Genomic DNA, 25,359 nt, shown 5'->3' with positions numbered 1-25,359 from the left:
GAAAAAGCTTCTTCTACTTTCCCCAACGCACAAGTGGTTATCTCCACCCTGCTACCACGAAAAGACTTCCACCCTGCTACAATACAGCGGGTAAACGCAAGCATCTCCCGTGACTGTGCCTCAAAACCAAATGTTTTCCTGGCCCACCACTCCACCCTGGACTTGAACAGCCTCTATGACCAGGTCCACCTCTACAAGGCAGCAGTGCCCACCTTTGCCCGGACTCTAAAGGACATCGCTCTCAAACGCAGCCCCAACACTTCACACAGGAGCAACAGATCAATAGACACCCCACCCAGACCAGCGAGACACCCTCCAAGACCTTCAGCACCCCACCCTGGACCTACACATAGAGGACCCACGCCAAGAGGACCTACATCCAGACCACAGCACCCCCAGACACACCCCCACCCCAACCAATCAACACCCCCCCACATCAACCATGCCCACACCCAATTTAGGCCCCCTCAGATCAGACCTATGCCACTCCTGCCCACCCCATGCACCCCACCCCCGCAGAGAGGGCATCAACATGGAAGTCACACATACGCCCAGGTAGTGAGCGGGAAAACAGGCCCAACCCCCACTCTTACACTCGCCCAAGCCAACGGCATGTACCAGATGCTCAGCAGGCTCTGCTCACACTTACTGGCCTGAGGCCAAACCACGACCAACAACATTGGACACTTTATGGAACAAAAAGCCTTCACTATATCATCCTGGAATATCCAAGGCCTGAGGTCATCTGCCTTTGGCCTAAAGAGCAGGAACCCGGACTTCACCAAAGAAATCGGTAATGCAGACATTGTCATCCTGCAAGAAACCTGGTACAGAGGAGACGGACCCACTGGTTGCCCTCTAGGTTACAGAGAGCTGGTAGTCCCATCCACCAAACTACCAGGTGTGAAACAGGGAAGGGACTCAGGGGGAATGCTAATTTGGTATAGAGCAGACCTAACTCACTCCATTAAATTAATCAAAACAGGAACATTTTACATTTGGCTAGAAATTCAAAAGGAAATTATCTTAACAGAGAAAAATGTCCTCCTGTGTGCTACCTATATCCCCCCACTAGAATCCCCATACTTTAATGAAGACAGCTTCTCCATCCTGAAGGAGGAAATCAATCATTTCCAGGCCCAGGGACATGTATTAGTCTGTGGCGACCTAAATGCCAGAACTGGACAAGAACCTGACACCCTCAGCACACAGGGGGACAAACACCTGCCTGCAGGTGACAGCATTCCCTCCCCCATATGCCCCCCTAGGCACAACTATGACAACATAACCAACAAAAACGGGTCACAACTCCTGCAGCTCTGTCGCACGCTGGGTATGTACATAGTCAATGGTAGGCTTCGAGGGGACTCCTATGGTAGGTTCACCTATAGCTCATCTCTTGGCAGTAGCACTGTAGACTACTTTATCACTGACCTCAACCCAGAGTCTCTCAGAGCGTTCACAGTCAGCCCACTGACACCCCTATCAGACCACAGCAAAATCACAGTCTACTTGAACAGAGCAATACTCAATCATGAGGCATCAAAGCCAAAGAAACTGAGTAACATTAAGAAATGCTATAGATGGAAGGAATGCAGTTTGGAAACCTACCAAAACACAATTAGACAACAGCAAATTCAATCCCTTTTAGACAACTTCCTGGGTAAAACGTTCCACTGCAATAGTGAAGGTGTAAACTTGGCAGTAGAAAATCTTAACAGTATATTTGACCTCTCAGCTTCCCTGTCAAATCTAAAAATCTCAAATAGAAAACCAAAGAAAATGAACAACAATGACAAATGGTTTGATGAAGAATGCAAAAATCTAAGAAATAAATTGAGAAACCTGTCCAACCAAAAACATAGAGACCCAGAAAACCTGAGTCTACGCCTTCACTATGGTGAATCACTAAAACAATACAGAAATACACTACGGAAAAAGAAGGAACAGCACGTCAGAAATCAGCTCAATGTAATTGAAGAATCCATAGACTCTAACCACTTCTGGGAAAATTGGAAAACACTAAACAAACAACAACACGAAGAATTATCTATCCAAAATGGAGATGTATGGGTAAACCACTTCTCCAATCTTTTTGGCTCTATAACAAAGAATAAAGAGCAAAAACATATACATGATCAAATACAAATCCTAGAATCAACTATTAAAGACTACCAGAACCCACTGGATTCTCCAATTACCTTGAACAGGACAAAATAAAAACCCTCCAACCCAAAAAGGCCTGTGGTGTTGATGGTATCCTTAATGAAATGATCAAATATACAGACAACAAATTCCAATTGGCTATACTAAAACTCTTTAACATCGTCCTTAGCTCTGGCATCTTCCCCAATATTTGGAACCAAGGACTGATCACCCCAATCCACAAAAGTGGAGACAAATTTGACCCCAATAACTACCGTGGAATATGCGTCAACAGTAACCTTCGGAAAATACTCTGCATTATCATTAACAGCAGACTCGTACATTTCCTCAATGAAAACAATGTACTGAGCAAATGTCAAATTGGCTTTTTACCAAATTACCGTACAACAGACCATGTATTCACCCTACACACCCTAATTGACAACCAAACAAACCAAAACAAAGGCAAAGTCTTCTCATGCTTTGTTGACTTCAAAAAAGCCTTCGACTCAATTTGGCATGAGGGTCTGCTATACAAATTGATGGAAAGTGGTGTTGGGGGTAAAACATACGACATTATAAAATCCATGTACACAAACAACAAGTGTGCGGTTAAAATTGGCAAAAAACACACACATTTCTTCACACAGGGTCGTGGGGTGAGACAGGGATGCAGCTTAAGCCCCACCCTCTTCAACATATATATCAACGAATTGGCGCGGGCACTAGAACAGTCTGCAGCACCCGGCCTCACCCTACTAGACTCTGAAGTCAAATGTCTACTGTTTGCTGATGATCTGGTGCTTCTGTCACCAACCAAGGAGGGCCTACAGCAGCACCTAGATCTTCTGCACAGATTCTGTCAGACCTGGGCCCTGACAGTAAATCTCAGTAAGACCAAAATAATGGTGTTCCAAAAAAGGTCCAGTCGCCAGGACCACAAATTCCATCTAGACACTGTTGCCCTAGAGCACACAAAAAACTATACATACCTCGGCCTAAACATCAGCGCCACAGGTAACTTCCACAAAGCTGTGAACGATCTGAGAGACAAGGCAAGAAGGGCATTCTATGCCATCAAAAGGAACATAAATTTCAACATACCAATTAGGATCTGGCTAAAAATACTTGAATCAGTCATAGAGCCCATTGCCCTTTATGGTTGTGAGGTCTGGGGTCCGCTCACCAACCAAGATTTCACAAAATGGGACAAACACCAAATTGAGACTCTGCATGCAGAATTCTGCAAAAATATCCTCCGTGTACAACGTAGAACACCAAATAATGCATGCAGAGCAGAATTAGGCCGATACCCACTAATTATCAAAATCCAGAAAAGAGCCGTTAAATTCTACAACCACCTAAAAGGAAGCGATTCCCAAACCTTCCATAACAAAGCCATCACCTACAGAGAGATGAACCTGGAGAAGAGTCCCCTAAGCAAGCTGGTCCTAGGGCTCTGTTCACAAACACAAACACACCCCACAGAGCCCCAGGACAACAGCACAATTAGACCCAACCAAATCATGAGAAAACAAAAAGATAATTACTTGACACATTGGAAAGAATTAACAAAAAAACAGAGCAAACTAGAATGCTATTTGGCCCTAAACAGAGAGTACACAGTGGCAGAATACCTGACCACTGTGACTGACCCAAACTTAAGGAAAGCTTTGACTATGTACAGACTCAGTGAGCATAGCCTTGCTATTGAGAAAGGCCGCCGTAGGCAGACATGGCTCTCAAGAGAAGACAGGCTATGTGCTCACTGCCCACAAAATGAGGTGGAAACTGAGCTGCACTTCCTAACCTCCTGCCCAATGTATGACCATATTAGAGAGACATATTTCCCACAGATTACACAGATCCACAAAGAATTTGAAAACAAATCCAATTTTGATAAACTCCCATATCTACTGGGAGAAATTCCACAGTGTGCCATCACAGCAGCAAGATTTGTGACCTGTTGCCACAAGAAAAGGGCAACCAGTGAAGAACAAACACCATTGTAAATACAACCCATATTTATGCTTATTTATTTTAACTTGTGTGCTTTAACCATTTGTACATTGTTACAACACTGTATATATATAATATAACATTTGTAATGTCTTTATTGTTTTGAAACTTCTGTATGTGTAATGTTTACTGTTAATTTGTATTGTTTATTTCACTTTTGTATAATATCTACCTCACTTGCTTTGGCAATGTTAACACATGTTTCCCATGCCAATAAAGCCCCTTGAATTGAATTGAATTGAGAGAGAGAGAGAGAGAGAGAGAGAGAGAGAGAGAGAGAGAGAGAGAGAGAGAGAGAGAGAGAGAGAGAGAGAGAGAGAGAGAGAGAGAGAGAGAGAGAGAGAGAGAGATAGATAGATAGATAGATAGATAGATAGATAGATAGATAGAGAGAGGGAGAGAAAGAGAGGGAGAAAAAGAAAGAGAGAGAAAGAGAGGGAGAGAGAGAGAGAGGAAAAGAGTCAGAGTGGTAGCATTCATAAAAATGGTAGGTGATCCAGGTCTATGGAATGGTAGGTGATCCAGGTCTATGGAATGGTAGGTGATCCAGGTCTATGGAATGGTAGGTGATCCATGTCTATGGTATGGTAGGTGATCCAGGTCTATGGAATGGTAGGTGGACCAGGTCTATGGAATGGTAGGTGGACCAGGTCTATGGAATGGTAGGTGATCCAGGTCTATGGAATGGTAGGTGGACCAGGTCTATGGAATGGTAGGTGGACCAGGTCTATGGTATGGTAGGTGATCCAGGTCTATGGAATGGTAGGTGATCCAGGTCTATGGAATGGTAGGTGGACCAGGTCTATGGAATGGTAGGTGGACCAGGTCTATGGTATGGTAGGTGATCCAGGTCTATGGAATGGTAGGTGATCCAGGTCTATGGAATGGTAGGTGATCCAGGTCTATGGAGTGGTAGAGAATTAATATAGAACATTTTCACAGTTGAAAATGTTCCCAGTGGTTTCTGACAATGTGTTCATGTCACCATTTCACAAAGCCGTTGACTAAAGTGTGGCTATTTTTTTTTAAAAGCAGCATAATCATGATTTTAGAAGACATCCCATAATTCCATGGCAGCTCCCTGGACATGCCATGCAGTTACAGAGCAGTAGAGTATCACACCAAGGCCCTGGACATGTCATGCAGTTACAGAGCAGTAGAGTATCACACCAAGGCCCTGGACATGTCATGCAGTTACAGAGTAGTAGAGTATCACACCAAGGCCCTGGACATATCATGCAGTTACAGAGCAGTAGAGTATCACACCAAGGCCCTGGACATGTCATGCAGTTACAGAGCAGTAGAGTATCACACCAAGGCCCTGGACATGTCATGTAGTTACAGAGCAGTAGAGTATCACACCAAGGCCCTGGACATGTCATGTAGTTACAGAGCAGTAGAGTATCACACCAAGGTCACACAGCCTTCTTGGGTTCTGTTTGCGCAGCGAACACAGGGGATGTTGGGTGAGGTCTAGCTCACAGCAGGGTTGGCCCTGCCCCGTCCCCGTCTATCCCTACACCCGGAGGCTGCCCTTATCACCACATATAAAAGTCTAGTCCAAGGGTACGCAGTCACATAGTGTAGGTCACACCACAGAGAGAGAGCTTGGAGACCAGCTGTACAGTAGTACAACTAGGAAGACAACAGTAGTACAGTATTAGAATACAGGCTGAGAGAAACAGGCACTCAGGGACAGAGACAAAGCGGCACAGAAACATTCCAAAAAGCAAAGGAACCAAGGAGAGACGGAGGAAATAAAAGAAGACAAGTCCTACAGTAGGTTTCTCTCATACACCATAACCAGGTGAGGAGTGAAGCTAGGTTGCCAGATTGTGAAGAGGTATCCCTCCTCCCTGTACAGCATCTCTCCACATCTCCCACTGGTCTCTCCTGGTGTAGCTGGATCCTAGCCCACCAACATGGCAACCCTGAAGGAGAAGAGGACGTGTGGCCAGCGGTGTGAGGACTTCGGTCGCTTCGTGTGGAACTCAGACACTGGGGCCGTGTTCGGAAGAACACCTGAGAAATGGGGTATGTACTGCAGAGTGGGAAAGGTGTGGGATTGTGTGGTGTGTGTGTGTGTGTGTGTGTGTGTGTGTGTGTGTGTGTGTGTGTGTCTGTTTGTCTGAGTTGGTAAAGAAGCGGTTGTTGGTTTGTTGGAGTATTGTGTAATATTCAGACTCCATTGAAACAATCATCTAGACTGGCTCCATGAGATTAAAGTGACCCGAGTGTACAGAACTCACACCTGACTTTGCTGTGTCCTTTGGATATCAGTGTGTGTAGTGTTATTTCAGTGTGTGTAGTGTTATTTCAGTATTATTTCAGTGTGTGTAGTGTTATTTCAGTGTGTGTAGTGTTATTTCAGTGTGTGGACATTAGATTGAAGAGAGAGCAGTTTGACTGATAAGCTGGTTGGTTTGTGAGGGGAGACTTCTCCCTCTGAGCTCTGGACGATCTCACATTTTGATAAACCACAGCTCTCACCCATAGAGGGCACCTTGGCCAATAGGCTACAGTCAGTCATAAAGACACATTGGACATTCAATGGGAAATACAGGTTTACTAACTACAGCCAGACCACAGACAGGCCAAGAGATGGCAGTCTCCTTACCAACCAAGCCCTGTCATCATCGTTGTTGAATGTAGCCAGGCAAGAGAAGTTGGCTAAAGCAGGAACAGACTGACTCTCTCTCTTTGTCCCTCTGTCTCTCTCTCTCTCTGTCTCTGTCTCTCTGTCTCTGTCTCTCTCTATCTCTCTGTCCCTCTCTCTCTCTCTCTGTCTCTTTCTCTGTCTCTCTGTATCTCTCTCTCTTTCTCTGTCCCTCTTTCTGTCTCTCTCTTTCTCTGTCTCTCTTTCTCTGTCCCTCTATCTGTCTCTCTCTCTCTGTCTCTCTTTCTCTGTCTCTCTTTCTCTGTCTCTCTTTCTCTGTCTCTCTCTCTCTCTCTCTCTGTCCCTCTGTCTCTCTCTCTCTCACTCACTGTCTCTCTCTCTGTCCCTCTCTCTTTCTCTCTCACCCCCCCACCCCTCCTCTCTCTCTGTCCCTCTCTCTTTCTCTCTCACCCCCCCACCCCTCCTCTCTCTCTCTGTCCCTCACTATTTCTCTCTCCTCTCTTCTGTAGTGTACATCAGTCTGTACTATGTAGCGTTCTATGTGATAATGACTGGCCTGTTCTCTCTGGCCATCTGGACTCTGATGTACACGCTGGACCCTTACACTCCAGACTATCAGGATCGCTTAACATCACCAGGTAACAACTGAGATGGAAATCTGTGTCCCAAATTGCACCCTACTATTCCCTATATAGTGCACTACTTTTGACCAGGACCTTATTCCCTATATAGTGCACTACTTTAGACCAGGGCCCTATTCCCTATCTAGTGCACTACTTTAGACCAGGGCCCATAGATTCAGCCCATTTGTAAAAATGTCCCTTCACTATTTACTGTTTACTAATTTACTGCTCCTGTAAAGAAGTACATATTGTCCCTTGCGTCCTTCACCCTCCCCTCCCCTCTCTCCATCTCCTTCTGGCCCTCCCTGCTCTCTGTCTACCCCCTCTCTCTCTCTCCTTCTCTTTCTGCCCCCCCTGCTCTCTGTCTAACCCCCTCTCTCCCCCCTCTCACACTCTCTCTCTCTTCCCCCTCTCTCACAGTTTCTCTTCCCCCTCTTTCTCTCTCACCCCCTCCCCTCCCCTCCCCCTATCTCTGTAGTTTATACAGTCTGTGACCATATCTGGGATGGTGTCGGCTAACCTCTGCGTTGTGTGTGTGTGTGTGTGTGTGTGTGTGTAGGGGTGATGGTCTGGCCACCTACATACATTGAGGAGGATGTCGTACTCAGCTACAACATGTCTGATAAAGCCAGCCAGATGAAGATGTCCAACTGCCTCAGCAACTTCCTCAAACGTCAGTGTCCAAGAAGGCACCCTATGTAGTGGACTCCTGTTGTCCAGAGCTGAGGGTTCCATCCCATTTCAGACTTGATCAGTCAATTATCTCAAACCAACCTACTACAGTTGCTAGTCAAATGCTTTGACCTCCCGGCATCACAAATCATTAAATTCCTCCTTTTTTCCTTCTCCCTCCCTCTGTATTTTTCTCCCTCTCTCGGTCTCTCTCTCTCCCCTCTACCTCTGTCTGACTCCTCTCTCTCAGCCTACAATGACACGGCTCAACAGTCTAACTGTAACTGCACCCGGGGAGAGTACTTCAAACAGGAGAAGTTTGAGGCTCCACACCATACCAAGTACTCCTGCCGCTTCACCCAGAGCATGCTGGGACGCTGCTCCGGCCTGGACGACCCCACGTTCGGCTACAACGGTACCACGCCCTGCGTCATCATCAAGATGAACAGGGTGCGTTCAGTCACAAACCAGCTGGAAATATTACATTACCTTATGTTATGTACATGACATTTACAAGTGGGGATGTTATAACACATTATAATACATTTATAACACATTAGGAAATTGCACTGACATGCATGATGTTTCTAACCCAGATCATCAACTTCCTGCCCAACAACGGGACTGGCATGGCTCCTCATCTGAACTGCACTATACTGGTGAGTATAAACCAAGATGGCTACTCAACACCAAAGCCATATATTTATATAGAAATAAATCTGTGGCTCTGCTCAACATGGCTACCCAGGAAGACAGTTTCTCAGAAGGTTAAATCTAGTCTGCCAACAGTATTTAATGGATGGTTGGTGTGTGTGCGCAGAGTGGCCATGATAACATAGACATGATCGAGTACTTCCCCACCAACGGAACCTTCGATCTATCCTACTTCCCATACTACGGCAAGCTGGCTCAGGTAACCACGACAGCGCTGTCTTCTTCTCTCTTTGGAACTAATGTTATTTTGTGAAACTCAATGCACGGTTCACTTTCACCTGGGGTGTATTCATTTGTCGAATTCCATTGCAAAACATTTTGCATTGTAATCCATTCACCATTTAATCTAGGAATCTAACGTAAGCAAACAGAGCAAAAAGGAACAAGCCGGGGAAGGATATACCTGAATTTGTCCAATACAAACTGCAATTTTCACGAGGCTAAACACTTCCCATTTGGGGTAAACGGTTTCTGTTCGCAAAAAAGTCAGACTAATGGATACACCCCTGCATGAACCCCCTCTATTGATTTACAGCAATGTACATACAGTTCATTCAGAAAGTATTCAGATCACTTGACTTTTTCCACATTTTGTTACGTTACAGCCCGTAATGACAAAGCGAAAACAGTTTAAAAAATGTTGCAACCCGGAAAAATCACATTTAGATAAACATTTCGGACCGTTTACTCAGAACTTTGTTGTAGCACCTTTGGAAGCGATTACAGCCTCGAGTCTTCTTGGGTATGACGCCACAAGCTTGGCACACCTGTATTTGGGGAGTTTCTCCCATTCTTCTCTGCAGATCCTCTTAAGATCTGTCAGGTTGGATGGGGAGTGTTGCTGCACAGCTATTTTCAGGTCTCTCCGGAGATGTTAGGCTGGGTTCAAGTCTGGGCCGCTCAAGGACATACAGAGACTTGTCTTGAAGCCACTCCTGTGTTGACTAGTCTCTCAGTCCCTGCCGCTGAAAAACCTCCCCACAGCATGCCACCACCATGCTTCACTGTAGGGATGGCACCAGGTTTCCTCCAGACGTGACGCTTGGCATTCAGGGCAGAGTTCAATCTTGGTTTCTTCAGACCAGAGAATCTTGTTTCTCATAGTCTGAGTCCTTTAGGTGCCTTTTAGCAAACTCCAAGAGGGCTGTCATGTGCCTTATACTGAGAAGTGGTTTCCGTCTGGCGACTCTACCATAAAGGTAGACATTTTTGGTACCCTTCCCCCAGATCTGTGCCTTGACACAATCCTGTCTCGGAGCTCTACGGACAATTCCTTCGACCTCAGGGCTTGGTTTTGCCCTGTCAACTGTGGGACCTTATAGACACAGGTGTGTGCCTTTCCAAATCATGTCCAATCAATTAAATTTACCACAGGTGGACTCCAATCAAGTTGTAGAAACATCTCAAGGATGATCAATGGAAACAGGATGCACCTGAACTCAATTTAGCTTCTCATAGCAAAGGGTATGAATATGTAATGTATGTAATATATTATGTAAATAAGTTTTTTTAAATGTATTTATACAATTTGCAGAAATGTCTAAAAACATGTTTTCGCTTTTCATTATAGGGTATTGTATGTAGATTGAGGATAGTTAAAAAAAAAATACATTTTAGAATAAAACTTGAAAAAGTCAAGGGGTCTGAATACTTTCCAAAGACACTTCATCATAGAGTCTGATAGAGAGCACATCTTTGCTATAATTATTAAAATTAGTGGCAGTTGGTCCCTCTATCCAACTCTATGTCTAAACATGATTGGTATGAACCATGAACCCTCTCTTGGTCTCCCTCCACACAGCCCACCTACGTTAACCCTCTAGTGGCTGTGAAGTTCCACCTGGTCAAAGAGAGGGAGGCTAAGATCCAGTGTCGTGTGGTGGCCCACAACATCGCCTATCAAGACTCATACGAACCATACCAGGGGAAGGTGGTCTTCCTGCTCAAGGCTCTGAAATAATATATTTTACTAGACAAGCCAACAATCCAACCATCTAGGTCCTAACCCTGGTCAGAGCCATAGAGTTGGATAGTGTTCCTCATCTTTGTAATTATGACAGAATGTGAAGTGCAGTTGAGGGCTTTCTCCATTTTAAAGTAGTCTGTGGGAAGATATCAATTGATATCTTCACAATTCCTTGAACAAGTATTTCCTTAACCCATAGAAATTCCCACCCAGTTTGAGCCATCTATCCAAGTCTATGATCCCAACAGAGGCAATCTGGAAACCCATGAAAAAGGAGTCGCACACTAGCTCATACGTAATAACCAGCGGTTGGACAGACAAGCTGTCTTCATCAGGGTATGATGGTAATTCAGTTATTGCATTTGAGGTCCTAGAGGGTGCGGTTCTCTCGGTCTTATTAGTCCTACTCTGACAGCACCTCACCTGAACAGATGTTGTTCTCTCACCTCCAGATTTAATCTGGAAATTCAACCATCTCTGTCTAAAACAGATGTTTTGCTTCATTTTACCACTCTCTTTTACACAGCTTCTAGGATGGGTATGTAACGTATGGTTAATGCTGCTGCTTGTACAACCAAGACATTAGCTATGCATTGTATCATAATGAAACATATTAAAATCCATAAAGACAATAAGTTCAAACACCCTCTATATTTATTCTCTATAATTTCCAAACTCATTAGATAACAGAAAGAAATAAAGGTACGGTTTTGCAGAGTCGACATATTCTGTTCAGTTATACAAAAGTTCCTTGGGGGGGGGTCATCGTAGTGGACTAATGGACTCCCCTATTTTGGCTTTTGACACAATCCTGAAGTCTTGAGCTTGTTTCAACCCTATGAATGGCTCCATCCTCCCCAAAGTTCAGTTCATTGATAATACGCAGCTACTTCACTCTGGGTGTCGTTCATTAAGTAGAGCATTGAGATATTTAGAAACATTTTGGTACGTTTTGTCTCAATGGGCAAATAGCTGCCAGAAGGAAGTCACACACACAAAATAAGAAAATATTACTACAAATAAGTAAAGTACAAAACACACACACACACACACACACTCTCTCCCCTAGGAGCAGTATAGGAAGTAATTTCACTGTCATGTCAATGACTGACACCACTACTGTTCATAATGTTAAATACTGTAATACACACAAGGCAGATCTCAGGTTTCTGGAGGGAATCTTTCTGTGGCCGTGTATCAGTTCACTCAAGAACAAAACTAGTTTGGCATGAGAACGCTCCCACTTCCTGTAACGGGGAGGCGGGCTGAAGAGGAGCACGTTGTGGAGATTATACTCATAGTAATCACAGCTTCAGAAGGAGAAGAAAATAAATTAATTCCCACAAAAGGCATTATACAGTCAGTGTCCGTGGCAGCAAAGACTACGTTTCCCAGAAGGCAATTGCGTTGGTGAGCTCTGTGCATTCTGAGGGCAGCTGAGGAAGGAGAAGCATGGGCCTCCTCATAGATAGCTTGGTGGGGTGGAGGGAAGGCCTGAGGTGGAGCTGGAGGAAGGGAGAGACTTGTTCATGGGACATGGGCTGCATGCATTCCAAATGGCACTATTCCCTATACAGTGCACTACCTCTGTGCCAATATAGCCGTGGTCAAAAGTAGTTCAGTATATTGGGAATAGGAAGCCATTTGGAACACAGCTGGTTAGTCATCAGACTGGGCTGTTAGAGTTGGGTGAGTGAGAAATTACTGATTTAATCATTGTCGTCGTAGTCTTCGTCATCCTCTTCCTCATCTGCCATGTAGGACACGGGGGTGTGGCCTCGCGAGCCGCTGTAGTGTGAGTCGTTGGAAATGGACGCCACTGTGCCATCGGCGCTACTGAATAAACAGCAGGAAACAGAAGATGGAATTAGTTAAGACCTTCCTGTTACATCACTTCCTGTCCATTAAAAAAAAAGAGCTCCAAAAGAAAGAAGAGATCATAGAGTAGGATAGAGGGCACACTTGAAACAAAGCCTGTTTTAGCATGGGAAGCGCCACCGAGGGCTTCCACCCTCCAGATAGGTAAATGGGCTGTGAAGTACATCTCTATAGAAGAGACTCACCTTGTGTGACGGCGTCCTCCTCCGTTTGTAGACGAGGCTCCTGTGATGTAGACGTTGCTTATTGGACCCGTGGCCATTTCTGGAAGGGGAAAAATTATAATAAAAGACGCCATTTCTACAGCCTCCTTTACACACTCTCAGCCCAAGTATATCAGGCTGAATAAGGTTGCCTGTGGGAGCCAGCCATACTGACCTGTAACATAGGGCTCCAGGGCTCTGGGCACCAGGGTGCGGGCTTCCTTCAGGTCCTCTGGTGAACAGTGGCCCACCTCCAGACCACAGGCCAGCCCCATTCTCTTCAATACCTCAATGTCATCATGGATCTCAAACATGTTGTCAAAGTTGAACAGGTACTCAAACCTGTAGGGGGCGGAGGCAGGAGAGGGGGGGCGGAGGCAGGAGAGGGGGGGCGGAGGCAGGCGAGGGGGGGCGGAGGCAGGAGAGGGGGGGGCGGAGGCAGGAGAGGGGGGGGCGGAGGCAGGAGAGGGGGGGGCGGAGGCAGGAGAGGGGGGGGCGGAGGCAGGAGAGGAGGGCAGAGGCAGGAGAGGAGGGCAGAGGCAGGAGAGGGGGGGAAGCGGAGGCAGGAGAGGGGGGGAAGCGGAGGCAGGAGAGGGGGGAAGCGGAGGCAGGAGAGGGGGGAAGCGGAGGCAGGAGAGGGGGGAAGCGGAGGCAGGAGAGGGGGGAAGCGGAGGCAGGAGAGGGGGGAAGCGGAGGCAGGAGAGGGGGGAAGCGGAGGCAGGAGAGGGGGGAAGCGGAGGCAGGAGAGGGGGGAAGCGGAGGCAGGAGAGGGGGGAAGCGGAGGCAGGAGAGGGGGGAAGCGGAGGCAGGAGAGGGGGGAAGCGGAGGCAGGAGAGGGGGGAAGCGGAGGCAGGAGAGGGGGGAAGCGGAGGCAGGAGAGGGGGGAAGCGGAGGCAGGAGAGGGGGGAAGCGGAGGCAGGAGAGGGGGGAAGCGGAGGCAGGAGAGGAGGGCGGAGGCAGGAGAGGAGGGCGGAGGCAGGAGAGGAGGGCGGAGGCAGGAGAAGAGGGCGGAGGCAGGAGAAGAGGGCGGAGGCAGGAGAGGAGGGCGGAGGCAGGAGAGGAGGGCGGAGGCAGGAGAGGAGGGCGGAGGCAGGAGAAGAGGGCGGAGGCAGGAGAAGAGGGCGGAGGCAGGAGAGGAGGGCGGAGGCAGGAGAGGAGGGCGGAGGCAGGAGAGGAGGGCGGAGGCAGGTATGATTAGATGAGGTTTGGTGTTGAATTTGAAATCACTCTCATGCTGCACACACCAAGGTGTCTCAAAGGAGGTTGGGACATTCAAGAAAAATATTTCGCACATGAATATAATACACAGGAGTGAAATAGGACTAGTGTAATTGTGTGTGTATTCCAGAGTCTCTGGTCTCTTACTTGTCGTTGGAGATGCTGCAGTCGATGACGGTCCTCTTGGAGGTGTTGATGATGATGAAGGGCAGGTTGATGACAGAGTTCGGGGGTGGAGCCCTGCCAGCTTGCTGCTCCGCTGCACGATTACGCTGCACCAGGCGCTTGAACGCTATTTGCTGCACCGGGACATTCACACAACGTTGTGATACCGCTCAGTCAACGTCGTTGAGATGACATTCAGGCAACGTTGAAGCCACCAGCAAGACAGGGTGAGCGTCTTCTAATAGGTGTGTATGTTCCCACAGTGGAGGGGCATGTTTACCTGTAGAATGAGCTCCTGAAGCTGAGACTGTTTCTGTTTGATCCTCTCTAGTCGTCTCTGTCTCTCCACCTGACGATGACAGGAATACATCAGGCTACAGGTGTCTGTCTCTTACCCCCGGGCTCTGACCCTCCTGATCTCTTACCTCCGGGCTCTGACCCTCCTGATCTCTTACCCCCGGGCTCTGACACTCCTGATCTCTTACCTCCGGGCTCTGACCCTCCTGATCTCTTACCCCCGGGCTCTGACCCTCCTGATCTCTTACCCCCGGGCTCTGACCCTCCTGATCTCTTACCCCCGGGCTCTGACACTCCTGATCTCTTACCTCCGGGCTCTGACACTCCTGATCTCTTACCCCCGGGCTCGGACACTCCTGAACTCTAACCCCCGGGCTCTGACCCTCCTGATCTCTTACCTCCGGGCTCTGACACTCCTGATCTCTTACCCCCGGGCTCTGACACTCCTGATCTCTTACCTCCAGGCTCTGACACTCCTGGGCTGAGTTGGTGGGCAGGCCGATCCACCTGATCTCTTTCTTCTCTTTAGAGATGATGTTCATGGCCATGAGCACGTTGAGTGCATCGTACACACGCCGTCGGATGTTCTTCTGGTCGTAGGAATGCTGCGGAGGGGAGAGAGAGGGGCAGTGTCTCAAATGGCTCTGCTGTCATTTCCCAAATGGCTCCCTATTCCCTTTATAGTGCACTACTTCTGACTAGGGCCCATAGGGCTGTACAGAATCTGTGCATCTTGAACTCGGACTGGGCTATTTGTTGTACGGATGAAACCCTGGTCTGATGGTTTTTGATTGGCTGTGTGTCTCACCGAGTCGCCGGGCGAGAGGAGGGTGTCGTTGGCGCTGAACTCTGCCACGAGCTCGTCAGCCACCTCATTGTAGGTAGTTACTCCCTTCTTCTGCACCTTCTCACACACCTTCATGGAGAAATGCCTAAGCCCCTTCCCGTTCTTATCCCCCTTCTTACCAGTACCACGCTTCCTGGAACACAACCACAGCAGGAATAAGAGAAGACGACAGAGCAGGAATAAGAGAAGACGACAGAGCAGGAATAAGAGAAGACGACAGAGCAGGAATAAGACAAGACGACAGAGCAGGAATAAGACAAGACGACAGAGCAGGAATAAGAGAAGACGACAGAGCAGGAATAAGAGAAGACGACAGAGCAGGAATAAGAGAAGACGACAGAGCAGGAGTTTGAGAGAGAAGAAGTCAGTTAGAGCAGGAGTGACCACTATCTGCTAGTTGAGTATGGCTGCTGTAGAGATAGAGACTAGGAAGAGAGAAGTGCTTCAGAAAGTATTCACACCCCTTGTGTCACTGATCTACACACACACTACCCCATCCTGTCAAAGTGGAATTATATATTTTTTTGAAATGTTAACAAATTAATTAAATGAAAAGCTGAAATGTCTTGAGTCAATAAGTATTCAACCCTTTTGTTATGTCAAGCCTAAATATGTTTAGAAGTAAACATGTGCTTAACAAGTCACATAAGTGAGCAATAATAGTGTTTAACATTTTTCAATGACTACCTCAACTCTGTACCCCACACATACAATTATCTGTAAGGTCCCTTCAGTCGAGCAGTGTATTTCAAACACAGATTCAACCACAAAAACCAGAGAGATTTTCCAATGTCCTGAATACATAGTGTTATGTTTGGGGCAAATCCAACTCATCACTGATTTTCCCTTCATATTTTCAAGTACGGTGGTGGCTGCATCGTGTTATGGGTATGCTTGTCGACGGCAATGACTAGGGAGTTTAGGATAAAAATAAAACAGAATACAGCTATAAGCACAGGCAAAATCCTAGAGGAAAACCTAGTCTGCTTTCCAACAGACACTGGGAGACAAATTCACATTTCAGCAGGATAATAACCTAAAACATAAGGCCAAATCTACAGTGGAGTTCCTTACCAAGAAGACATTGAACGTTCCCGAGTGGCCTAGTAACAGTTGACTTAAATCTTGAAAATCTACAGCGAGACTTGAAAATGGCTGTCTAGTGGTGAACAACCACCAACTTGACGGAGCTTGAATATTTTTTTTTAAGAACAAACGAGCAAATGTTGTACAATCCAGGTGTGCAAAGCTTTTACAGACTTATTACCCAGAAAGACTCTCAGCTGTAACCTCTGCCAAAAGGTGATTCTAACATGTATTGACTTGGTTGAATAATTATCTAATCAAGATATAGGTTTTATTTTCAATCAAAAAATTGTATATATAATTTTTCCACTTTTACAGAGTATTTTGTGTAGATCATTGACAAAAAGCAACAATTACATCCAAATGTAATCCCAAATTGTAACAACAACTTGGAAAAAGTCCAGGGGTGTGCATACTTTAATGTAGTGACATCTCAATCCCTTAACGAGAGAGAGAACTTTCCCAAGAAGCCAGCCAGCTTCCTTGCTGAGAGTTGACCTAAAGCTGACCCATAACGACCAGGTGACCATAACCAGCATGAGGAGTGTTTGTATACAATTGTGTATGTCTCTTACCCGGTGGACCAGGGAGAGGCATCAGGGGGCTGGCTCTGTGGTCTGTACTGGGTACTGGGTGTGTGAGGGCTGCCCATCACTAACCCGCCTGACCCACTGGGCCTCTGAGGAGTACCCATCACCTGAGACAGAGACAGTTACAATGCAGACATAACATTTAAAATAGCAATAAATGAAAGAAATGTAAATGTGTGCGCTTCTTTCAAAGCACCGAGGAGCGATCTATATAGCATCTATCTACACCATACTAGAAGCTATGGAGGCTAGCCAGATCAAGGTATCATGGCTGGGGTCTAGATCTCTCTATAGAACTAGGGTTTCTATGTATCTCTAGCTGAACCCTGAGCTCCGGGGCTTGCCTCATTAATAGGATGATCATGTTGATGAGTTCTTATTATAATCCCGCTGACTGAAGGGTTTGTGATCAGCTTATGCACACAGGTCACACACACAGGTCACACACATGTCATCCTGCCTTGTTCAAAGTTAGTATGAAGGCTTTATTGCCACGGAGACATGGGAAGCCCAGTGCTTCCCTAGTAGTAGCAGAGGAGGAGGAGAGGGGCCCTCAGACAGGAGGAGGAGAGGGGCCCTCAGACAGGAGGAGGAGAGGGGCACTCAGACAGGAGGAGGAGAGGGGCACTCAGACAGGAGGAGGAGAGGGGCCCTCAGACAGGAGGAGGAGAGGGGCCCTCAGACAGGAGGAGGAGAGGGGCACTCAGACAGGAGGAGGAGAGGGGCACTCAGACAGGAGGAGGAGAGGGGCACTCAGACAGGAGGAGGAGAGGGGCACTCAGACAGGAGGAGGAGAGGGGCACTCAGACAGGAGGAGGAGAGGGGCACTCAGACAGGAGGAGGAGAGGGGCACTCAGACAGGAGGAGGAGAGGGGCACTCAGACAGGAGGAGGAGAGGGGCACTCAGACAGGAGGAGGAGAGGGGCACTCAGACAGGAGGAGGAGAGGGGCACTCAGACAGGAGGAGGAGAGGGGCACTCAGACAGGAGGAGGAGAGGGGCACTCAGACAGGAGGAGGAGAGGGGCACTCAGACAGGAGGAGGAGAGGGGCACTCAGACAGGAGGAGGAGAGGGGCACTCAGACAGGAGGAGGAGAGGGGCACTCAGACAGGAGGAGGAGAGGGGCACTCAGACAGGAGGAGGAGAGGGGCACTCAGACAGGAGGAGGAGAGGGGCACTCAGACAGGAGGAGGAGAAGGGCACTCAGACAGGAGGAGGAGAAGGGCACTCAGACAGGAGGAGGAGAAGGGCACTCAGACAGGAGGAGGAGGAGGAGAGGGGCACTCAGACAGGAGGAGGAGGAGGAGAGGGGCACTCAGACAGGAGGAGGAGGAGGAGAGGGGCACTCAGACAGGAGGAGGAGGAGAGGACAGGGGTTGTTAGAAATGAGGCTGTTACTAGTGGTAGTGTTGTGTCTCACCATGTGCGGGGCGATGTTGACGTTGGAGGGCCCCAGGGTTTTGGGAAGCAGTTGTTTCCCCACAGAGAGAGACTGTGGGTGGACTGTCACCAGGGACAGGACACCTGGAGGGACAGGAACAACACTGTTATAACACCAGGGGTGCATCCCAACTGGCACCCCATTCCCTATATAGTGCACTACTTGAGATTGGGTTGTCACGGTACCAGCATCACCACACCAGATTCTCCATTGGGAAAAAAATAAAACATGAATTAGACTGAACTCCATAGTTGTAAAAAATTAAATAAAAAAAAATCTGCTTTATGTAAAATTGTGGGTGCTAGTTTGCTAACTAAATAAATAAATGGGACTCCAGGTGACAACATAATGCTGTTGGTTTCTAACATAAGGACAGTTTCCTCAAGAATTAAAACTGCTTCATGTTTTGTTTCCTTGCCACAGAAGTAGCGCGACAACCCTAATTGAGACCCACCCCAAGCTCCCTGGAATCACTTATGATGTGATTGGCCACAGAGAGAACGTCTCAATAGGCTCCCTGGAATCACTTATGATGTGATTGGCCACAGAGAGAACGTCTCAATAGGGGGCAACACTGCCCTCCTCTGTTAGTTAGGCGAGAGTCACAGCCTAACATCAACTCCCAACCTGCAGGAGTAGCGGCTGATTATCATAATGCTTCTAGCGTATCTCTAGTACTGCCACCCGTGTCCAAGTCTTACTCCTCCCTGCCAGTGTGCAGTCCACCTATATTCAAATAACTAGGGGAAACTCTGGGTGCTGTGGCTACCTACCTTTGCTGGGACTGAGGTTCTGGTTGTAGAAAACCTTCATCTCTCCGTTGGCACCGATCACAGCCGCCTAAAGACCACAATGTTCTGTTATGGCCACACCACCACATTGTCGCCATGGAAACACCAGGAGCTACAAACTTCTCTAGATTCTCTTCTCCTCACGAGTTAGCTTTATACTAGTCTGGAGCTAGGAGGTGCTGCTGGACTGAGGTCAATGGATTACTAAATGTGTTTACTGTGAGTGTGTTGCTCCGTTTCCATGGCAACCTTTGAGTGAACAATTGAGCATCAATCTGTATACACATTTTAGAGTTTGAGGACCTCCGCGACCATCTTGAACTGTGTAGGTGGGTGGACACTGGTCCAGTGTTTCCCAAATTGTGGAGCATAAACCACTAGTTACTATGAATGGAAGGAGATGGTCAAGTCATGTTTAAAGTTGTTTGTCAGATGATAATTGCACATCAGCAAGCAACTAAATCAGGAAGTATCAACCACCACTTGGTATGGTGAGATCCACCACTGCTAAATCAGGAAGTTGATATGGTCTTCAAAGCAACTTAGCCTGTACCACTCAAACCACAAAGGGAAGTTAATCAATCTAGTTGTGTTCTTCCCTGAAGCAATGATCTAAAACTGGATCTGGATGGTCGGAGAGAAAAAAAGTTCCACTATAGAATTAGTTCTCATTCTAATTGTACGGGTTGCACACTATAACTCTGGCCCAGAACGACAGGTTGCACACTATAACTCTGGCCCAGAACGACAGGTTGCACACTATAACTCTGGCCCAGAACGACAGGTTGCACACTATAACTCTGGCCCAGAACGACAGGTTGCACACTATAACTCTGGCCCAGAACGACAGGTTGCACACTATAACTCTGGCCCAGAACGACAGGTTGCACACTATAACTCTGGCCCGGAACGACAGGTTGCACACTATAACTCTGGCCCAGAACGACAGGTTGCACACTATAACTCTGGCCCGGAACGACAGGTTGCACACTATAACTCTGGCCCAGAACGACAGGTTGCACACTATAACTCTGGCCCAGAACGACAGGTTGCACACTATAACTCTGGCCCAGAACGACAGGTTGCACACTATAACTCTGGCCCAGAACGACAGGTTGCACACTATAACTCTGGCCCAGAACGACAGGTTGCACACTATAACTCTGGCCCAGAACGACAGGTTGCACACTATAACTCTGGCCCAGAACGACAGGTTGCACACTATAACTCTGGCCCAGCACGACAGGTTGCACACTATAACTCTGGCCCAGAACGACAGGTTGCACACTATAACTCTGGCCCAGAACGACAGGTTGCACACTTTTACTCCGGCGCAGTAAAAGAATTGCACACTGTACAACACTGGCCCAGAACTCACATCCATTGCCATGATATCAGCTCCTATGTGTGGGAGATGAAGTCTTCTAGAAGGTTTCTTTGGGATGTTCAGCAATTGCTTCCCTAAAGCAAAATATGGAAAGGGGGGAAAAAGATGCCTCCAGTTCAGTGTTATAAAACTGTAGGATTGTAGAAGAAATGCAGAATGGACATTTATTGTAGATGGGCTAAACATTCTGTTTAACTTATGTTACAAGGTTGGAATAGGCTGGCTATATCCCTTGGGGATTCAAACCACAACACTCTACTAGGCCGCATGGAAGCTTTGGAAACAAGTTGGTTTCAACATAAATCGGTCTCCACACTCAGTTATTGCCAACTATGGGCCATTGAGAACAGAACATAGGCCTAACCGCGTAAATACAACAATGAACGACAGAAGGTTCCCATAGCCGGACAGAGGAAGCACAACAGCAGCTATTTGGATCCAGAAGCTGACTACGCATTACTCAACATGCAATCATACATGTTTTGCAGCTTGGGCTAGATATATTTAGCAAGAAAGTTAGGTGAACCACCATTGTGCATGTTTAAAACACGAGTATTAACAACCATCAACTAGTTACCACGACCTTTCTCACTCGTTATTCTTCATCCGCAACTCCCAGTTACTGCAGCCAGATGAGATCGAAATTAACCTCTAAACAGGAAACGAGCTAAAACTAACGTTAGCGAAGCAAACATAAACGAGCAAGTTAGCACAAACGTTTCAGAGTCCAAGACCAAAGGTTTTCAATTAGCTAGTTACCTGCATCTTTACAAAGACAGAAAGTAATTGAACGAATGACTTGTCGCAATTTCAGTCAAGATGGTTGCTTGGCAAGCTTGACAGATGGCTAGCTAGCATGTTGTTTGTCCTAAAGTTAGCACGCAACATGCTAGTTCGTTCTGCCTATCGACACAAGCTTTTTATTAGCTAACGTTAGCTCATCGCAACGATAGGAGTTGTTTGAATTAATAGCCAGTCAGCTAACGTTAAGGTAATAGTTTGCCAAAACCGCTTTTCGGTTAGACATTCATTAGTTAGTAACTAACGTAACGATAATGTGGACAATAATGTTATATTTACGGTAGAGTGCACTCACTAGCGAACGTTAACTACCTGCTAGCTAGAAGCCGAGTCAGCCATTTTTGTAGCCAGCTAGCTAAAAATTAAGAGAATATATTTTACATTTTATACTCCTGGAAGGCTAAATTCGCTACATTACCTATGGGTAGAAATGTGATTGAATGACATGCCACAATTCAAACTTATTTCGATTTTGCTTAGCTAAACAGCTTCGAATGGCCTCTGCATTTGTTCAATAGCGTTAGGTGCAACAGTCATACATTTGATGGACAGTGACGTTAGCTAACGTAAGCTAGTTAAAACTACTTCTACTCCACTGAAACCCAGCGAAATAAACGTAATTGCTCAGGGTACAAATGTAACTACCTCTTCTACTTCATCAATACATCAATTTAGTTGGAAGAATGAAAGTCACTTTTCTGATTTAACTCCGAGTCAGCTGTTAGCATTTGTCCCAAACTCCGACTGAGATCTCCGGCTGCTGAGCTTCCAGAGTTGTGCGACAAACTATGCACTCCAAACTGAGCTTGGCGGTGTCTGAAATGTGAAAGAAACTATTGGACACGCACAAAGTGAACGTCATCACGCGGGAAGCGTAGACCACACCTACAGAACGATATCAAACATTTCATTGGACGAGACAGACAATATTCAAATATAACATTATCAAAACAGGACATCTGCTCCCGAACCAATAAACCAATCTTTTAATAAATAAGTGCATATTCCAACATTTTTTAATTACATAATGTACAACATTTTGTATTTTGTTGAATATTAAACAAACCTAACACAACATAATGTAAAATGGGAATTTATTGTGCTTGGAATGACCCACTTATTTCCATTGTAACGTTTATACATAATCTAACTATAACTGGCCTAATAAATACAATGCTATATCTTTATTTCTCCCTTGCATGATGTATTAGCAGGAAGTCTTCTAGTTGTAGTCTTTTCTTCCAGTCAGGCTACAGTACAGTACACCGTACAAACAGAATAAAATTATCGAGCCATTATCATATAAAACAGTCACTGAAACATAAGAAAAATAAACATTTTACAGCATTAGATGCCATAGGAGTGCAATAACGCGTACACACATGTAAAGCCCTGACATAAACAACCCATACATACAGTTTCTATGTGTCCGTGTTTGGTTAGAACACTGAAACTTTACAGTATCAGCTTGACATTCAAATGTACTAAATGGAAAGTTGAACTGTTAACCTTGGCCTATGTCTTTCTCCCAGGTTTGGTCGGGATGAAACTGATCCATATGCAACCCCAGACTAATAATATTCCCTTGAAGGGAATATGTCATCACCAACAATGTGACGTCACAAACCAAAAGGGTGTTCTCATCAGGGATCCCTCCATAACTACTGTAGTACGTGAGTGGAGGAATGACAGTCAAGACAACAATGAGTACATGTAAACCATTCTACAATGATTGCATCTCAAATGGCACCCTATTCGTTATATAGTGCACTACTTTAGATCAGGGCTCTATGTAGGGAACAGGGTGCCATTTTGGATGCAACCAATGACCCAAAGATAATGGGTCATTACTATTTTCTCCATTGAAAGAGAGAGAATGACCTTTGATCCTTTGGCCCTTTAGCAGGGCCCCTATGGGCTTCAGTCTGCTGGGTGTGGCAGCAGCGGGGGCGGGCGGGCGAGCGTCTTACGTTCGGCTCGAGGAACCCACTTGTGTGTGGCGGCTCTCCACAACACCGGAGCCAGCAGAAGACTCAGAGTGGTGACACTGAGAACCAGCAGGTACACCTGGGGAAGAAGAGGACAGAAGGGTGTCACTGAGAACCAGCAGGTACAGTGAGGGAAAAAAGTATTTGATCCCCTGCTGATTTTGTACGTTTGCCCACTGACAAAGAAATTATCAGTCTATAATTTTAATGGTAGGTTTATTTGAACAGTGAGAGACAGAATAACAACAAAAATATCCAGAAAAATGCATGTCAAAAATGTTATAAATTGATTTGCATTTTAATGAGGGAAATAAGTATTTGACCCCTTCTCAATCAAAAAGATTTCTGGCTCCCAGGTGTCTTTCATACAGGTAACGAACGGAGATTAGGAGCACACTCTTAAAGGGAGTGCTCCTAATCTCAGTTTCTTACCTGTATAAAAGATACCTGTCCACAGAAGCAATCAATCAATCAGATTCCAAACTCTCCACCATGGCCAAGAACAAAGAGCTCTCCAAGGATGTCAGGGACAAGATTGTAGACCTACACAAGGCTGGAATGGGCTACAAGACCATCGCCAAGCAGCTTGGTGAGAAGGTGACAACAGTTTCTGTGATTATTCGCAAATGGAAGAAACACAAAAGAACTGTCAATCTCCCTCAGCCTGGGGCTCCATGCAAGATCTCACCTCGTGGAGTTGCAATGATCATGAGAACGGTGAGGAATCAGCCCAGAACTACACAGGAGGATCTTGTCAATGATCTCAAGGCAGCTGGGACCATAGTCATCAAGAAAACAATTGGTAACACACTATGCCGTGAAGGACTGAAATCCTGCAGCGCCCGCAAGGTCCCCCTGCTCAAGAAAGCACATATACATGCCCGTCTGAAGTTTGCCAATGAACATCTGAATGATTCAGAGGACAACTGGGTGAACGTGTTGTGGTCAGATGAGACCAAAATGGAGTTCTTTGGCATCAACCCAACTTGCCGTGTTTGGAGGAGGAAGAATGCTGCCTATGACCCCAAGAAACCATCCCCACCGTCAAACATGGAGGTGGAAACATTATGCTTTGGGGGTGTTTTTCTGCTAAAGGGACAGGACAACTTCACCGCATCAAAGGGACGATGGACGGGGCCATGTACCGTCAAATCTTGGGTGAAAACCTCCTTCCCTCAGCCAGGGTATTGAAAATGGGTCGTGGATGGGTATTCCAGCATGACAATGACCCAAAACACACGGCCAAGGCAACAAAGGAGTGGCTCAAGAAGAAGCACATTAAGGTCCTGGAGTGGCCTAGCCAGTCTCCAGACCTTAATCCCATAGAAAATCTGTGGAGGGAGCTGAAGGTTCGAGTTGCCAAACGTCAGCCTCGAAACCTTAATGACTTGAAGAAGATCTGCAAAGAGGAGTGGGACAAAATCCCTCCTGAGATGTGTGCAAACCTGGTGGCCAACTACAAGAAACGTCTGACCTCTGTGATTGCCAACAAGGGTTTTGCCACCAAGTACTAAGTCATGTTTTGCAGAGGGGTCAAATACTTATTTCCCTCATTAAAATGCAAATCAATTCATAACATTTTTGACATGCGTTTTTCTGGATTTTTTTGTTGATATTCTGTCTCTCACTGTTCAAATAAACCTACCATTAAAATTATAGACTGATCATTTCTTTGTCAGTGGGCAAACGTACAAAATCAGCAGGGGATCAAATACTTTTTTCCCTCACTGTACACCTGGGGAAGAAGAGGACAGAGTGGTGACACTGAGAACCAGCAGGTACACCTGGGGAAGAAGAGGACAGAGTGGTGACACTAAGAACCAGCAGGTACACCTGGGGAAGAAGAGGACAGAGTGGTGACACTAAGAACCAGCAGGTACACCTGGGGAAGAAGAGGACAGAGTGGTGACA

The 25,359-nt window shown here is 46.5% G+C and overlaps 3 protein-coding genes across 10 annotated transcripts in view; 1 reads left to right on the top strand and 2 right to left on the bottom strand.

The window, feature by feature from the left end:
* Positions 1 to 5,757: 5,757 nt before the first annotated feature.
* Positions 5,758 to 10,865, top strand: LOC139532815 (potassium-transporting ATPase subunit beta-like). Of its 2 annotated transcripts, XM_071330904.1 has the most exons (8): positions 5,758 to 5,943; positions 6,029 to 6,198; positions 7,291 to 7,419; positions 7,964 to 8,077; positions 8,327 to 8,526; positions 8,673 to 8,735; positions 8,897 to 8,989; positions 10,592 to 10,865. In XM_071330904.1, exons 2-8 carry the CDS (start codon positions 6,087 to 6,089, stop codon positions 10,748 to 10,750), a joined length of 870 nt encoding a protein of 289 aa, XP_071187005.1. In that variant the 5' UTR covers positions 5,758 to 5,943; positions 6,029 to 6,086; the 3' UTR covers positions 10,751 to 10,865. The 2 variants fall into 2 exon arrangements, with proteins under 2 accessions (XP_071187005.1, XP_071187004.1); XM_071330903.1 differs by having other exon boundaries at positions 5,758 to 6,198.
* Positions 10,866 to 11,392: 527 nt separating this feature from the next.
* LOC139532814 (transcription factor Dp-1-like) lies at positions 11,393 to 22,291 on the bottom strand. Of its 6 annotated transcripts, XM_071330897.1 has the most exons (13): positions 22,155 to 22,291; positions 20,651 to 20,733; positions 19,255 to 19,321; positions 18,461 to 18,564; positions 17,026 to 17,147; positions 15,326 to 15,497; positions 14,976 to 15,122; positions 14,501 to 14,569; positions 14,203 to 14,354; positions 13,013 to 13,179; positions 12,820 to 12,898; positions 12,462 to 12,592; positions 11,393 to 12,261 (listed from the first exon to the last, which is right to left on the bottom strand). In XM_071330897.1, the coding sequence occupies exons 1-12, from the start codon at positions 22,186 to 22,188 to the stop codon at positions 12,466 to 12,468; spliced, it is 1,323 nt and encodes a 440-aa protein (XP_071186998.1). In that variant the 5' UTR covers positions 22,189 to 22,291; the 3' UTR covers positions 11,393 to 12,261; positions 12,462 to 12,465. The 6 variants fall into 6 exon arrangements, with proteins under 6 accessions (XP_071186998.1, XP_071186997.1, XP_071186999.1 ...); XM_071330896.1 differs by having other exon boundaries at positions 11,393 to 12,592; XM_071330898.1 differs by having other exon boundaries at positions 11,393 to 12,592; positions 22,106 to 22,285.
* Positions 22,292 to 22,423: 132 nt separating this feature from the next.
* tmco3 (transmembrane and coiled-coil domains 3) overlaps positions 22,424 to 25,359 on the bottom strand; it is a 30,812-nt gene continuing 27,876 nt past the window's right edge. For both annotated transcript variants that reach the window (XR_011666653.1, XM_071330894.1), the window contains one exon: positions 22,424 to 23,527. Coding sequence is in view for 1 of the 2 variants with exons in the window: in XM_071330894.1 (XP_071186995.1) it covers positions 23,381 to 23,527 (147 nt within the window). In the remaining variant the exon portion in view is untranslated. The remainder of the gene's footprint in view (positions 23,528 to 25,359) is intronic.

Source organism: Salvelinus alpinus, chromosome 10, assembly GCF_045679555.1.
Source record: "Salvelinus alpinus chromosome 10, SLU_Salpinus.1, whole genome shotgun sequence".
Lineage (NCBI taxonomy): Eukaryota > Metazoa > Chordata > Actinopteri > Salmoniformes > Salmonidae > Salvelinus > Salvelinus alpinus.
This window is presented reverse-complemented; position numbering and strand designations above follow the sequence as displayed.